This window comes from Tachysurus fulvidraco, chromosome 13 (genome assembly GCF_022655615.1).
Source record: "Tachysurus fulvidraco isolate hzauxx_2018 chromosome 13, HZAU_PFXX_2.0, whole genome shotgun sequence".
Taxonomy (NCBI): domain Eukaryota; kingdom Metazoa; phylum Chordata; class Actinopteri; order Siluriformes; family Bagridae; genus Tachysurus; species Tachysurus fulvidraco.
In genome coordinates, this window is record NC_062530.1 from 23,485,225 (window position 1) to 23,502,339 (window position 17,115).

Below are 17,115 nucleotides of genomic sequence, written 5' to 3' on the forward strand. Positions count from 1 at the left end.
AAATAAAAAGCTAAGAGAATGAATAAACCAATCTACTGGTTGTGTGTATCTTTCATGAGCTAGGGTTGGGTTCTGTATAGTGAATGATATAATTTTATATAGATTTGTTTTGTTCATGAACGTTTTTCAGGAAAACACATACATTATGTCTGACACATACATTATATTAGTAATTTATGTTTACTATCAATATAATATTCATAAATATATACAGCATGTAGCTGTATCCCGATTCATTTTCACTAAAAATAGCACATTCAAATACACTTTTTGTTGAATTCACTAGGTGAATTCCTTCAGGATACAAAACAAAATTGGCAAATTAACCAGTTTCATTCATCATCTCTTTGTGCATCCCAGTTGGGGAACGTTAATTAATCCACAAGTGCTTAAGACTTGGTTCCTTAAATGAAAGAAGCTATCCAGTGGGTACAGTGGATCAGTAATTGGTATTCAGCCAGCAGCTTCACAAGGCCTGGTGTTAATGGTCTAATGAATCTTTGTACACAGGGTCCACTGTCCTACATTCACACTCTAGCAGATTATGGTCAGTTTAGTTTTATACATCTACATATATATTGTTCTGTATAAGACATTATATGCTAGATTTGAAAGAAGACTGGCAATGAGTTTATTTAGTTATTTTTGAGTTTATGAGAGAGAATGAGAGAGAGGGGGGGGATAGACAGAGAACAGAGATACAGACAGAGAGATATATACAGACAGAGAACAGAGAGATAGATACACACACACACACACAGAGAGAGAGAGATACAGACAGAGAACATAGATACACAGATAGAGAGAGAGAGAGAGAGATACAGAACACAGAGAACAGAGCGAGAGAGAGATACAGACAGACAGACAGACAGAGTGAGAGAGATACAGACAGAGAACACAGAGAGAGAGAGAGATACAGACAGAGAACACACACAGAGAGAGAGAGAGATACAGACAGAGAACACAGAGAGATACAGACAGAGAACTATATACAGACAGAGAACAGAGAGATAGATACACACACACACACACACACAGAGAGAGAGAGATACAGACAGACAGACAGACAGAGCGAGAGAGATACAGAGAACAGAGAGAGAGAGATACAGACAGACAGAGCGAGAGAGATACAGAGAACAGAGAGAGAGAGATACAGACAGAGAACACACACACACAGAGATACAGACAGAGAACACAGAGAGATACAGACAGAGAACTATATACAGACAGAGAACAGAGAGATAGATACACACACACACACACACACAGATACACACACAGAGAGAGCGATACAGACAGAGAACACACAGAGAGAGAGAGAAAGAGAGAGAGAGAGAGGATACAGATAACACAGAGCGAGAGAGATACAGACAGAGAACACAGAGAGAGATACAGACAGAGAACACAGAGAGAGATACAGACAGACAGACAGACAGACAGACAGAGCGAGAGAGATACAGACAGACAGACAGACAGACAGACAGACAGAGCGAGAGAGACAGAGACAGAGACAGAGACAGAGACAGAGACAGAGACAGAGACAGAGACAGAGACAGAGACAGAGAGGCTAAATGTGCTTCGTGAGAACTCGATTTACATCACAGCCCAGAAAGCGTTAACGCCCGGAAGTTGCTCTGCTGTTTTGGTTAGCACGCGCTCTTTCCCGATTGGACGCAGTGCGGTGGTCTGCTCTCTCGCGCTCACACTGATTGGATACAACGGCACAGTTTGCCGTTGACTCCTCCTTCAAGCGCTCCGATTGGTTAGAAACGGGTGCGTGCCCGTATCCGTGTCAGCGATTAGTCGGAACTCTGTCACTCAAAAAAATGAAAGGACTCTCAAAATAAAGGGCTTTATAACTCTTACATCGCGTACTAAAAAGTATGTAACGTAGTACGCAAACAATTCAGGCGTCTCACTGAACTCTGAGTACAACTAACTAAACAGTGTGTACTAGGAGTATTAATAATAATGTGTTACAGAAATCAAACGGAACTCCAGTTCACTAAACATCCTTTAATTTGTGCTACTACTTTAGCATACTAGTTAGCATGCTAGCATGCTAGTACGGATTTACATCAATCGGCATGTTGCTAAGCAAAGCGGAGGCTTCAATGGCGCAGCAGAAACGGCAAAGTTAGACTAGTGTGATAGCTACAGTATCATGGATGCTTTATTTTACACCTACACTGCTCTATTTTGTTCAGTTTGATCCGGGACGAAAGTCGGGATTTCCATGTGTCACAGTGTGACGTCACTGTGTTTATTGTACACAAATGCAGCGACTTTAACTCGGCCGTCAGAAAAGCTGGACTCTGCAGCAGGTAAACAATTAAACATGGTTTCATGTTGATTTCTCTATAAATCTCTTTCCTACTTTTTCGTCGGATGTAAAGATCTTCAGGGACGACGAGATGATTTATTTGTTATAAGCTGTATTATGTTGTTATCCCTGGCTTCAGACTCTACAGGTGAACAGGTCACTTTTATAAACTATTTAATTTATTTTTATTAAAATAGCACAATTAAGCTTTGTTTTAGATTTTGATTGCCGATATTGGAATTTTTGTCAATCTGGTTCGGATAAAGCGGTGCAAAGTGAGTGAGTGAGTGTTTACGCAAAAAAAAAAGTAAATTAAAAAATAAATAGAAAACTAAATAAATTTGCATATATTTGCATACGTAATAGAACTTAAAATGTTTTTTTTTTCACTGTTCCCAGAGGAAATGTTTCATAGAAAAGCTGGTTAGAAAATCATGTCTTTGTTATTCAGTGAATAACATTAAAAGTAGTACCTAAATAAATAAAAAAATAATAATAAATAAAATAGCCACTCTCCTGTTATTTATTTTTGCTGTATTTTTTTGACTTTATATAGCTTAATCTTATATTAATTAAATTTTATTATTTATTAAATATTTAATAAAATATTTGTATTTTATACTAAATAAATGACAAAGTGTTGGAATGAAGATAAACAAACAATATATAAATGCATACACAAATAAATAAATAAATAAATAATAAAAAAAAGAATTCATCTAATATATATATATATATATATATATATATATATATATATATATATATATATATATATATAAATAATCAAACAGAATGACTATAAAGTGGGCGGAGCTTAAGCATTCCTCAAAGTTGCTAGTCTAGTTTGCTAGAAAAACTTCTCAGATGTAAATTAGGTGTTATAATTTTCATATAAATTTTCAAAAGTGAGCCAGCATTTTCATTTCCTCCTGTACTGTCTCGCTTTAGATGAGGTTAAAGTACAGTATTGCTTCTATAAATAAATATGACGATTATTAAGCCGTGTATATTTCTGTTTGTAGATGTATATTTAACATTTCATAGAAGGAGTCTCCAGCGTCAGTGCCTTGTAACATTCGGACGTAAAACTAAAATAGTTTTTTCTGTAACATGATGAGCTGTGTTTTTGTTCTGTTATTCACTTCAAGAGAGGGAAAAAAGGGAACTTGTTTACATGAGCGATTGTTTCTCAGTGCCATATCCCTTCTGTAAGTTCGAAGAAGAGCTGATTTGTTTATGGGGTCTTTGAGAAGCGTTTATGAGAATTATAAAAGGCTAAAAAAATGATAATGTGTCTTTGTGTCTATTAACAGTCATGATCATGCTCTCTATGGTGAGGCTAATTCTGTGTGTGTTGAGGTTGTTTACGGGTGCCAATACAATTACACCCTTACCTTCTGAGCTCACATACACTCACATGAGTACACACACACACACACACACACACACATACACACACATACTGTACATACATAAACAGAGATTTTCCACTGGACCCCACAGAGTAGGTTTTGTAACTTGAGCTCTTTCAAGCCATTGGGAAACACAAGTTCTCTCCTTGAGTTGACATTTATCACTGAGTGTGTGTGTGTGTGTGTGTGTGTGTGTGTGTGTGTGTGTGTGTGTGTGTGTGTGTCTGAGTTTTCACATGTGGATGAACAGGTGCTCAGAAGCCCAGAAAGACAATGTCCTTTTCCTTAATGCAAAAACAAACATTCTTGATGAAGTCTGTGGAAAAATTAGCCTACATTAGATGTTACAAAAGCACATAATGTGTTATTACTGTATCATAACAGTGCGTCTGGTTCATTCTCAAAAACAGCGTTTCTATTATAACACCATATACACATGGAGATTGTTCACACACAACTGTCTGGTATTGTTTATTTTTAAATGAAAGCAAGCAGAACCTTTAGACACACTTTCTAAAGCGTTCAAGTGTGGGAATCGTGCCATGCGAAGCCCACAGGAAGTGTTTGTGGGAGGCTTGTGTGTTAAAGTGACACCATCGTATGTTACAAGGCACAATGTTTTGGAGCCACAGCAGATTATGACCGACGTTGTTTTTCTGAGCTGGTTTATCAAACAGGATTTTATATTCAGCTCCCGTGTGTTAACTCCTTTCAGTTTGGCTTCATTATTCTGATGACGAGTGTGTTTTGGTGCTAGTGAGAGCTGTCGAGTCGAGTCGTGACCAGTGAGAGCAATCTTGTGTGAATTGGACTACATGCCGCTTGCAGTTGTTACAGTTAGAGATGGACGCATGATGTGATTACAGATGGCTTTTAGCATGCGACAGAATATTAGTGGTCGAAGATAAACACCTCCCAATTATAGATGCAACACTATGAACAAGCACTTGGAGCGTATCAGAGAGCAGAAATGGGTTCGAAATCAGCATTTACTTATAAGCTATAAAAACGTCGCCCCATGTCATCTAGAGCAAAACAGAAATACTTAAAAAACACTACAAATTATTAAAGTCCTGAGTGTCTACTATCATATGAGCTTCATATTAACACCATCGTGGAGTGAGTCATGACAAAAACATGCAGTAATGAACATGAACACAACAAAAACAGGACCAAACTCTATTTTTTTTGGGCACCTGTTTGTAAGAGTTAAGAGGTGCAGGGTTTTTATTTTAATTTTAATCTTGCATGGGTTTCAGACAGAGATCCTGTGTAATCCCGGTTTTAAAAAAAGGTCAGTCAGGTTAAAGAAGGTGTTTTAAATGCTAGCTAAGAGCTCTAAATATCATGTTCATGTTCAACTTCAAGTTCAAGATCATGTTATGGTTTCATGTATTGTAGCAAACCGACGTATCTAGATTCAGTTTAAAACCTCAGCTGACGATGCTGATAGTGTAGAGATGCTGACGCTAAGCTCACCGAATGAATGAAAGACAGTCCAGTCATAAGAGACGCGATGCTTGCAGGCATCAAACGCTGTGACTAATTCTAACCTCAGTAGAAGTGACTGGCCTAGATGATGCTGATAATCCGACTGATTTCACATTTTCCGTTACATCTTTGAAGGAGATTTCATAAAAAAAGTTATTACTTACATTAACAGCATCTAACAGACTCCTTTATCCAGAGCGACTTACATTTTTATCTCATTTTATACAACTGAGCAATTGAGGGTGAAGGACCTTGCTCAGGGTCCCAGCAGTGGCAGCCTGGTGGACCTGGGATTTGAACCCATGGCCTTAAAATCGGTTGTCCAACACCTTAACCATTAGGCTACCAAGTTTATTTATTTTAGACAGTGTGTTTTGGCATCAGCTGCTTTAAACGATAACAGGAACTAACTGGTTTTGTGCTTGTTCTGTAACATTATATATATCAATATGCAAATGGATAAAAAGTATGATGTTTTTTTTTTGTAATGAATACAGTTATATTTGTCGAACAAAAGGAATAAAACACCGGTTCTGTTTAGCGACATGTCCGCTTGTTATTTCTACGAGTGTCTCATCACTTGCTTGTATTTCTCACCCCCGGAGGTCTTGCTTCTGGTTGCCGTACCTGCTGAAGAGAAACACATTTTAGTTCAAAGACTTGTTTTTCACACGTGAAGGTTTTTTCTTCCTCGGGCCGCCACACACAAGCCTGAAGACAAGCCAAGCTTCACTTAGCCAAAAGAAGCTCCTACTTTCAGTGACGGTGATGGATGAGTGGAGCAGGATCTAAAATGGTCCTGCAGATGGAAGCTAATTGTATGTTAAGGACGTAGGTTTATGACTATAATTTGGGATGAAGCAATTGCAGTTATTAGCTGTGCTTAGGGGAGATTGTAGGTCTCTGTGAGGGCCACAGGACGGCACATTATTCATCAACTTTCTGTTCTGTAGAAGTCCACTTTCTGGACATTTCGTGTTAGAGTGTGTTAGATTGTGTGAGTGTGAGTGTGTGTGTGTGTGTGTGTGTGTGTATGTGTGTGTGTGTGTGTGTGTGTGTGTGTGTGTGTGAGAGAGAGAGAGAGAGAGAGAGAGAGAGAGAGAGAGAGAGTGTGTGAGAGAGAGTGTGTGAATGTGTGTGTGGGTGTGTGTGTGAGAGTGTGAGTGTGAGTGTGAGTGTGTGTGTGTGTGTGTGTATGTGTGTGTGTGTGTGTGTGTGAGAGTGTGTGTGAGAGAGTGTGTACCACAGCAGTGTCATGACATCTCAAGTCATAAGAACTCGCATGCCGTCTTACATACGAAGTGTTCTGAATAATTAGGACTAGTGAAAGTGACGAGGTTAAATGCTCAACTCGTGTTAAATCCAACAAAATATTCATCTGATCTCCAAATTTTTGCTAGTGAGTACTTCTTGTTGTCGAATCTGTAACCCCACCCATTTCGCTATTACTATATAAGGAAAATGTGATGAATTTTTTTTTTTTTTTGATGCAACTGGCCAAGAAAAAAATCCTAATAGATATAATAAGTTAGTTAGTTAGTTAGTTAGTTTGTTTATTTATTTATTTGTTTATTTATTTATTTGAAACAAAAGAGAGTAAGTAAAGTACAAATTTAAATCGGCCACACATTGCCATTTGCCTCTGTTTTTTAAATGTATTTTTGCTGTATTTTTTGTCTTTATATAGCTTTATCTTATTTTAATTTTATTTTATTACTTATTATTTATTAAATATTTAAGAAAATAATTGTATTTTATACTAAATAAATGACAATAAAGTGTTGGAATGAAGATAAACAAACAAACAAACAATATATAAATGCATACACAAACAAACAAACACACAAACAAACAAATAAATAAATAAATGGCATCTGAACTGGCTACCTTTTTGCTAAATGGGATTTATTCCTGATGAATTATCCAATTATTTTTTGCAGTTTTTTATAAGTTTTCTCCCCAATGTCTAATCAGTGATGAGTATTGTAGGTGTGAGCCATGAGGACTAGAAAATATATCGGATGCAAAATATTCAGGTATCAATTTAGGTCAATGTCAAATAAGAGGTCAGAGAATAAAGGGTTCAGTGGAGTTCAGGCACTTTCTGAGAATATTAGAGGAAAGTCTGCACTCTTAGCGTCTCAGCCCATTCCTCCTCAAAGCTCTGTATCCAGACAGTGTTATTCACAGGCTCGTGTGTGACGTGGTTAGTGCTTTAGTTTGGGATATTGTTGTCAGGATGTAGTGAAAGTTACTTTATTCATCCGCCCGTCTGACTCCACGGGGAATTTCCGCTGCCTCTGAAACAAAGCTGACCTCAATAGAGGAGGAGAAGAAACAGTGCCGTGTTCGACGTGCATGTTCCTCAAACGGCTGCGGAAAAGAGATTTAACACGACTGAACGTTGTTCAACACATATCCCTACTCTACACCTGCTCTATCTCTCTCTCTCTCTCACTCTCTCTCTCTGTCCCAACTCGATTCATCCATGTCTGTTTAATTTAAAAGTATTTGAGTCTAATAAAGTTTTCTCTTTCTGCGTATGTCCAGGAAACATGTCACAGAAGACAAAAGCAACATAATCCAGGCAGAGGAAATGAAAAGCCATAACCTTTACCACATGGACACAATCAAGTGTTCACTCTGCTTCTAAACACGAAATCCAGAAAGTTTTGTTGATCTTTAGCCCGATAGCTAAAGAAAGTGTAAATGACTAACGCTCAGCTCGTGTTAAAGCCGACAAAATATTCATCTGATCTCTAAATGTTTGCTAGTCGGTACTTCTTCTCGTCATAGTTCTAACCATTGCCTTATTACCATATATGGAAATCGTGATATATTTTTTTTGTGACATAGATACAGTTTGCTAGGAGTAGCATAGTTAGCATAGTTAGCAGGGCAAGCAGAAAAGATTGTCTACCATTTGACTAGCATACTGATTAATATTCCTAGTTCCAAAAGTAAGATCCGAATATCATCCAGACCGTTCCTCGAGTGCTGCGTTAAACATGGAAGCTTTTCTTCCTTTCTATCTTCCATTTTTATTCTGTTAATTCTTTTTCTTTTATTATTCGTTATTAAGAAATATTCGTTATTATTCCTTATGTTTATGTTCTGTAAAGCTGCTTTGAGACAATGTCTATTGTAAAAAGCGCTATACAAATAAACTTGAATTGAATTGAACTGAATTGAACGTAGAAAGAAACGATCTTCATTATCTGAGAGAGAAAAAAAAACTCAGTGAGACTGAACCAGACGGCGAGTGGCTTGTTCATCATTTTAGTATGGTGGTAGCGATGGTGGTGTTTACTCCGAATTATTTATTTTTTCCATCGTCCTACATTGTTTGTCCTACTTTTCATACTCACTCACATATTTTCAGCTAACGGATCAGAACAAAGGTCGCTCACATTTATAAATAGATCACTGACTTTGCTGGAGTTTTGAAAATTATTTTTATATCTGTGTTGGTTGGCTATCACTATGGCTGAATTCTAAGATAAGATAAGATAAGATAAGATAAGATAGACCTTTATTCGTCCCACAATGGGGAAAATGTATCTGTTACGCAGCAAATATATATATAAAGAATAAAGACATAATATAATCTACATAATATACAAGAAACAAAAATGTATAAAAAGAGTAGTGGTTACACTGAAGACATATTGCACATTTCTCAAAAAATTCTGTTACAGTGATCCCCAGTTTATCACGGTTAATGGGGACCGGAACCCCTCCTCTTCCTCTTGGGCTCACTAGAGGAATCTTTCACAGGGGCACGGCACTTAGGAGGCATTGTAAGGGCTTAACGAACAGTTAATTTCGAACACAATACGCGAGACACAGTTGACAGCGTGAACGAGAGTGGCGAGATACAACAAGGGAAGAAGCTGGGACAGGATGCGATGATGCGCAGACAATCAGCTCAGATCTCACACCGGGAACCAATCATGTGTCTTGTCTGAGTTCCCGTGGGTATGTACAAAGCCTCTGAGAGAGTTTCTCTCTTTGTCTGGCATCCTGGGAAACCGTTTTTATTTTTATTTTTCGATGAATATTTTTGAAAAATCAGCGATGCACTGAGGCCGCGAAACTTGAACCGCGAAACTTGAACCGCGATGTGTTCGAGAGATTACTGTATTGCACATGTTTAGAATACTTTATGTTTAAAATACAATATGTTTCTGGCAAACATATCGATAGATTTTATTTTTCCAGTCTGTACTGTAGCATAGTCTCACACCTGCTTTCTGAAACAATTTGACTTCTGTAAATTATTATTGTTTTAATTAAATAGCAAAAGTCTAAAAATCATTCCACAGAGATGGTGTTAGATCGATACAGAAGTTGTCTAACAAAATATGACTGTAGGCTAGTAAGCAAAATTTTATTTATTTATTTATTTATTTATTTATTTATTTATTTATTTATTTATTTATTTATGCAAATGAATTCAGTATATACTTGCAACATAGTCATTGTTTTTAGACAACCATTGTGTTCAGCGGAGTCTTTATTAAATCTTTCGATGTTATCGTCTTCCTCTTTACAGCACTTTCTATTAGAGACTTGTATAGATTCTGGAAAGTCCACAGACTGTAGAAGAAATGTTTTCATTTCCCCAGATGAAGGGATTTTTCCAGGCTATCACACATCTGCTCGTTCCGTGGTGTCAGTACGAACAATCGATGAGTAAACTTAACCCCGATCCATGCTCCTAAGTCATACAACTTTAACGAGCCTTTGTGTTGCGGTGTGTTAATTAGGCCATGCTGTAGTTCTGGAAGTACCAGAATGGAAAACACGAACAGCCGGATTGTGAAATATTACATTAGCAAATCCATATTCCACTTTTCCCCAGCGTGATTAAAATCAGAGCGATCCAGTAGCACTCGATCCAGTCATTGGCATCAGAGTGATTTATTTCCTCCTCCTGATGCACATGATGCATAAATGATTCACAGCTCAATTCATTCTATTCCACGTATGCGTGTTTGTACATTGTAAACATATTTGTGAACCATTTTTTTAATTTCTAAAATAAATAAATAATGAGGGGGGGCACGGTGGCTTAGTGGTTAGCACGTTCGCCTCACACCTCCAGGGTTGGGGGTTCGATTCCCGCCTCCGCCTTGTGTGTGTGGAGTTTGCATGTTCTCCCCGTGCCTCGGGGGTTTCCTCCAGGTACTCCGGTTTCCTCCTCTGGTCCAAAGACATGCATGGTAGGTTGATTGGCATCTCTGGAAAATTGTCCGTAGTGTGTGATTGCGTGAGTGAATGAGAGTGTGTGTGTGACCTGTGATGGGTTGGCACTCCGTCCAGGGTGTATCCTGCCTTGATGCCCGATGACGCCTGAGATAGGCACAGGCTCCCCGTGACCCGAGAAGTTCGGATAAGTGGTAGAAAATGAATGAATGAATGAATAAAGCCAATATATTCATGCATCTCTTTTTATTATCTGCCTTTGCGTTATTTCATTTCTTCCGTAGTAATCCGTCCTGTCTAAATTACAACAGTGCTCCATTAGAGTTCTAATAAGTCTAAAATAAATGCTTTTCATTGCACCGATCTCTTTCCAGTATTAGTTTTACCGTTTCTTCCAGTTACCATCGGGAGCGCAATCAGAAAGTCAGATCATTGTTTACTTATAATATGATGTTTGCTGAATCAACATCATTGTCAAATCTGGAGGCCAGAGGTGCAGCTGTTTGGCTTTAGATACTCTGATGGTCCAGACTGATTTGTTTACACTGTTAGACCTGTGTTTGCTCAGGCTGCCCGGTTAGGGTTTTCCCCATTCACTATTCACTACTGACTTGCTAATGGATAAATAAATATATAAATGACTTCCTAGTGTGCTATGGTGCTTCTACATTTCCGTTGCAAATAATTGAACTTATATTTGATAACAATAATGGACGAGGCAGAAGTTAATCCAAGAATCTGGCTGTTTGAGGACACAACAAACAAGAAACTACACAATGAATCATAGCTAAGTACGGTATTGTGAGTAAATGCTAGTATTTAGTAGTGTACCAGATGTACCAGATGTTTTGGGTTATGTGTTTGTTCACCATTCATAGCCCATAGGCTAAACAAAACATTTTGGGCAGTTAAGCGAGGCCATTAACCCTCACTGCTCCAGGAGTGCTGTATCATACAGTAGCTGCCCCTTGGCTTCGACCCCAACCTCATCAGCTGGGATATGTGAAGAATTAAATTCCACTGTGCTGTAATGTATATGGGGTGATAATAAATACTTCTATGCCCCCAATTTAACTCCTTTTTTTTTATTATTTCTGAAAAAACAGCTAGATTAAACTATAAGACTAAGAGTAAACAAGTCAGAGATGGGGGACTCGAGTCATATGACTTGACTCGAGTCAGACTTAAGTCGCATATTTGAGACTTGCTTGACAGATATTAAAAAAAGACTCGACTTTGAATTGACGTTCATGACTCGAGATTTGAGTCTGACTTGAGTTAAATGACTCAGAGATGGTGTCTCTGTCTCTTACGTCGAGTCAGACGTAAGTCGCAAATTTGAGACTTGAGACTTGCTTGACAAATATAAAAAAAAAAAAGACTCGACGACTTTGACTTGACATTCATGACTCGAGACTTGACTCGGACTTGAGTTAAATGACTCAGAGATGGGGGACTCGACTTGCCTCGAGTCAGACGTAAGTCGCAAATTTGAGACTTGATACTTGCTTGATAAATATTAAAAAAAGACTCGACTTTGACTTGACATCCATGACTCGAGACTTACTTGTGACTTGCACGTGTGACTTACTCCCATCTCCGTATCAAGTCAAGTTTAATGATGCAGACAATTCCTGTTCTCTAGACCACAAGGAATTTATTGTAATTTATTTTGAAGACCTACGTCATGTTGTCATATTTGTGTATACATTGTGTAGCCATATACGATTTGTTGATGTAAGTCTTCGGAGTGAGATAAAACAAGGGTGGAGTAACGGGCAATTCACAACTACAACCTCCATGCCTCCGTGCCTGTTAGTTATTTTAATGTTTTTGCCTTTACATTTGTGTTAACTGTTGGCAGTATAGTCTCCATCAGTAATGGTACCTTCGAATGTATCTACACTGTAGATGGATTCAGTGTTTTATAAAAAACGTCTAACAGTTTTAACATCCTATTAACATGAAACAGAGGCTAAGAGCAGTGAGTTCAGAGTGAGTTGGTGGTTGCATTAGCTGAGACCAGTGAGTTTCAGTTCTCAGGCAAAGCCACAGTATGATAAATATGACTGTGAAGTGTGGGTGTGGGTGTGTGTGTGGTGTGTACGTGTGTGTGCGTGTGTGTGCGTGTGTGTGTGTGTGTGTGTGTGTGTCATCGTGGTTGATTTCACAAATGTCCTCTTGTCTGTGTGTTTGTGTGAATGCATGTTTAATAATTAGTGATGGGCATTTCAGGTCATTGTGTAGTCATAAAATAAGTTTACATATGATTTGTTTTCATTAATGGCATTGATTAATTAACACACACAACAAAAGAGAAACTATGTACTGTAGCTGAATACATTTGATTGAATATGACTAAAATAAATATGACCCATTACTAAAAGGACTATAATTGTTTAGGTCTTCAAGCTATTAAAAGTTATCAGTAACACTACAGTATGTTTGTGTGTCACATGAACCACAGATGTTAACTGTGCTAATTCTGGTTTCTATTGCAGAACCTACGGTATATAGTGTAGTGCAATCTTGTAAAAGTACTGTATAGTATAGCAGGTCTAAATAATCACTATAGTCTTCATGGTGAGAACTGGTCTTATAGGTCAATAGATGCTACGTGAGAATTAAATACAAATTAATTCCACCACCACCTTTGTGCCCATCACTACTTTACACATCTTCTTATCTGTAATTGTTCGGCTCTTGGTGTCTTGGATACCTAGCAAACCCTATCACTTTACTTTAACCTGTAGGCAGGGACAGCTGCTTGGGCCAGACATTTAAGAAGAGGAGCATTGAGAAGAAATACCTCAGGGATTTAAACAAAGACACCCACACACACATCCACACATAGAAGTAACACACCACTTAACCTTGCAACTGTGCCACTTCCCTGATGCCTCTGAATGGACAAGCGTATACCGTGTACCCAGTGGTGAGATATCACAGGTTAAATGCCCCTCAAGGACTTAACCTACACTTCCTACACTTCAGAACACCAGAAGTTTCCAGTGCAGTCTATCACTGCAGGGTTTCAGGAGCATCCCATTGCATCCAAGAGCAGAAGCTACCACCAGTGTGTTCTTACTGGGATTCCTAAGCTTGAGAGAGTGTGAATGTCTCTAACTGAGTCACTGACATTCAGGGAGGCCTGGAGTACTATTACATTGTCAGCCGGTGCTTATGCATGTTTTATTTGTGGTGAGGGGAAACAAGAGTCCTGCTGTGTCACCTGATACATTTGCTCCATTGCTCGAGTCCTAACAGCGCACGCTTTATCCGTCCGCTGATCTATCAGTCTATCGCATCCTTCATCAGAAAGGGACAATTCTGGGACAAATCAAAAGATTTCATGTGATAATCGACTCTCGATTGATTGCCACCCACGGCAGAGGTTACAGTTGACGGATCATCGTCAGACAGAGGAACATTTCTGTAGGAGCCGACGAGATAAGACCGTGAGGATGTTATCATGTCTTGCAGCACCAACAGGATTAATCAATAAACAGGAAGTCTTTTAGTTTTATTGGACTAAACCAGCTGGGCAGACACACTTTTCTGGAAACAGTCATCAGGATCTACAACAAATCTTGCTCCTTTGTTACCCAGCTAGCTTCTTAGCAAACTCAGTAGCAACTCTGACGTCAACACCGACAGCGGTGCAGGCAGGCCCTTACTTTGCTGAGAATGACAGACACTCTGAGGCCGCCATCTCTCCGGGTACAGGTCCCACGGGACGATCCCTGCTCGGCCTGGTCCAGCTCCTCCACGCCCACCTTGAGGCGGCGCCGCTTGAAGATGCGTCGAACAAAGAAGACAACGAGCGAGCGCCTGGAGAACGGATCCCTGAGACATTCAGGCTCCCGCTTAGCCTCTAAGGAGTATCTACAACTTCCTGCCATTGAAATCACACCATCCAGCGACGAGGACGTTCCATGGTCCAACTGTTCTACTCCCAGCGCCTCACCACGACGGAAACGCTTTCTGATACGCAAGTGGCTGAAGGTGCGAGAGAAGAAAGAGCCAGCCAACGAAAGCAGGTTGGTCTTTGAGTGACATCCTAGTGGGCATACAAGCTCTAATTATTGACCTTTGTATATTTTACATATATAATACTGTTATTACCAGTACCTCCCTTGACCTGTTCAAATTATTATAAAGTAAATGTTATTATACTATAATATATAGTTCACTATTGCTTAAACTGACATTTGGTAGAATCGGGTATAAACCCTTTTCTGTAATTCTGTAAATTTCCAGAAGCTTGGCTAATATGCTACTGTCATGCTTACACATGTCCACATTGTATACAATACCATACTTCAGGTAACACAATATTTTGACATTTAGGATGATATTATACAGTTTGGGGCGTAGCTTGGGAACTCATCATAATTTATTCATATATTCGATTTGTTTAGATCAGATCATGTAGCAATTATTTATCACAGCTATTATTTAACGGTGCGTCAACGTTTCCTCATTAACAGCTTCATCCAAGTGTAACGTTTTTGTAATATTCAGAAAGTTGATTTTTTTAATTCTTGTTTGTTCTGGTTAGCACTTTTACCTTGCGACAGTGTGGTTGGCGGTTCGATTCCTACCCTGGGTTTGCATGTTCTAACCATGGGTTTTCTCCCGGTACTCTGTTTAATTGTTGGCTGAAGCAGGAAATTTTCCTATTGTGATTTCAGCTAGTTGTCAGTTTGTACCAGTCTCCTGGCTTAAGATATTGGGTAGCGATGCTGGCTCACAGCTCCAGGGTTCCTGACTCGTACCTCAGCTTGAGTTGCTGTCTACACCGGGATATGTCCGAGGTCTTTACCTCAAAACATGGTTGTAGGTGAATTGACTATGCTCTAATTTCCCCTTCGTGTGAATGTGTGTTGTTGCACTGCAATGGACCAAACAGGATGTATTCCCACCTCACACCCAGTGTTTCCAGACGGCTCCAGATCCTGACCAGGATGTAGCAATTACTCTCATACATACATAAACAAACAAACAAACAAATAAATAAATAAAATTCTGTGATAAAAGCAGATGTCAGACTTTTTTTTTTTTGCATAAACATTGCTTAATATTGATTAAACACGATAAGTGGCAGATTGTCGTATGCAGTTGTTTCGGTTTATCTGTTGCTGCTGCCAAAACCATTTCAAAGGGATTATCTTTTTTTTTTTTTTTTTTTTTTTTTATGTCTCAAAAGATTTGACAGAACAAATTTTTAAGCACCACACTGCTTTGCTTGTTATGGTATGTGCTTATGAGAATGTTAATCATTCATAGTCGTGCTCCTGAAAGCCCCTTTACAATATTCACGGCTAATAAAATATATTTTGGATTTTTGAAAAAAACGTTTTAATGGCTGCATTTGATAAGTCGTAAAAGCGAGAACTCAAATTTCCCTAGAGCACCAGTGAACGTCTCTCGAGTCAGCATTACAATAAGTTATTATCGTGTAGTGGATGGAAGAACCAATAAGCATGAGGCATGAGCACTGACACATGAAATGGTCAGTCAAGCTGATTAATTAGGTTTTCCAAATAACTAATAAAGCTATCTTACAAGTGTTGGACTATTGATCGGAAGGTTGTGAGTTGGAGTCCATGGTCCAATATGCTGCTACTGCTGGGCCCCTGAGCAAGGCCCTTAACCCTCAATCGCTCTAAATAAGGGCCTCTGCCAAATGCCATAAATGCAAAATGTCTGGATTTAAACTATATCCCATTAGTTTAGGTCTCTCCAATATTTTTGAATGTTATTATTTTGTTATTATTATGTGTCTTACTCCGTAGTGTTTCGTGACACCGACGGTTAATATTAGATGATAAAGCCTGAGGTTCGTCCATCTCAATGAAGCACGCCTTTAGGTTACATACGACTGGAGAGTCACGACACCGCAACGTGAATTCATGCGCAGTAAAGTCAGAAAAACGTGTTCGACAGCGCTCCTGCCCAGAGAAAGCACGTGAAAGCCACATTATAACTGTTTTGCAGCGTGATAAACATTAAACCAGGCTACAATTTAACGCCTTAAATGTCTCAGTGCTAATAAAGTTTTAGACAAGATTAGAGGGGACGTGGAATTAGAAACTATACAGTTAGTCAAAAGAACTCTTCACTCTTTAACTCTTCCAGTATGTCATACAATCCAGGTGTCCCACTCGAGGGTGTGTTAGATGCTGACGACTGAATAAAATATTTAAGTTAAATTTGAATATAAAATGTTCTTGTATGAGGTCATGGAAAGTTTACATGTCATTAAACTTTCCATAGCTGCGTACGTTAACGCGCACGTGCAAGTTAGATCCAACGGGATTATTGTTTGTCACCAATTCCCAATATAGAGTCACGATTGCCATAGCGATAAGCGGCACATGTTCAAGGTCCTGTTGTGTGTGTGTGTGTGTGTGTGTGTGTGTGTGTGTGTGTGTGTGTGTGTGTGTGTGTGTGTATGTGTGTGTATGTGTGTGTATGTGTATGTGTATGTGTGTGTGTGTGTGTGTGTGTGTGTGTGTGTGTGTGTGTGTGTGTGTGTGTATGTATGTGTGTGTGTGTGTGTGTGTGTGTGTATGTATGTGTGTATGTGTGTAAGTGTGTGTATATGTATGTGTGTATGTGTGTAAGTGTGCGTATATGTGTGTGTGTGTGTGTGTGTGTATGTGTGTGTGTGTG

At 38.9% G+C, this 17,115-nt stretch overlaps 1 protein-coding gene across 6 annotated transcripts in view; it reads left to right on the plus strand.

Moving 5' to 3' along the window:
• The first annotated feature begins 1,794 nt into the window (after positions 1 to 1,794).
• Positions 1,795 to 17,115, plus strand: part of gramd1bb (GRAM domain containing 1Bb) — an 81,077-nt gene continuing 65,756 nt past the window's right edge. For 2 of the 6 annotated variants that reach the window (XM_027161779.2, XM_027161780.2), the window contains exons 1-2: positions 1,797 to 2,324; positions 13,191 to 14,477. In XM_027161779.2, coding sequence (XP_027017580.1) covers positions 14,125 to 14,477 — 353 coding nt within the window. In that variant the 5' untranslated portion in view covers positions 1,797 to 2,324; positions 13,191 to 14,124. Of the gene's footprint in view, positions 2,325 to 13,190; positions 14,478 to 17,115 lie in introns of all 6 variants that reach the window. The other 4 variants (XM_027161768.2, XM_027161773.2, XM_027161777.2 and 1 more) reach the window with 4 other exon arrangements.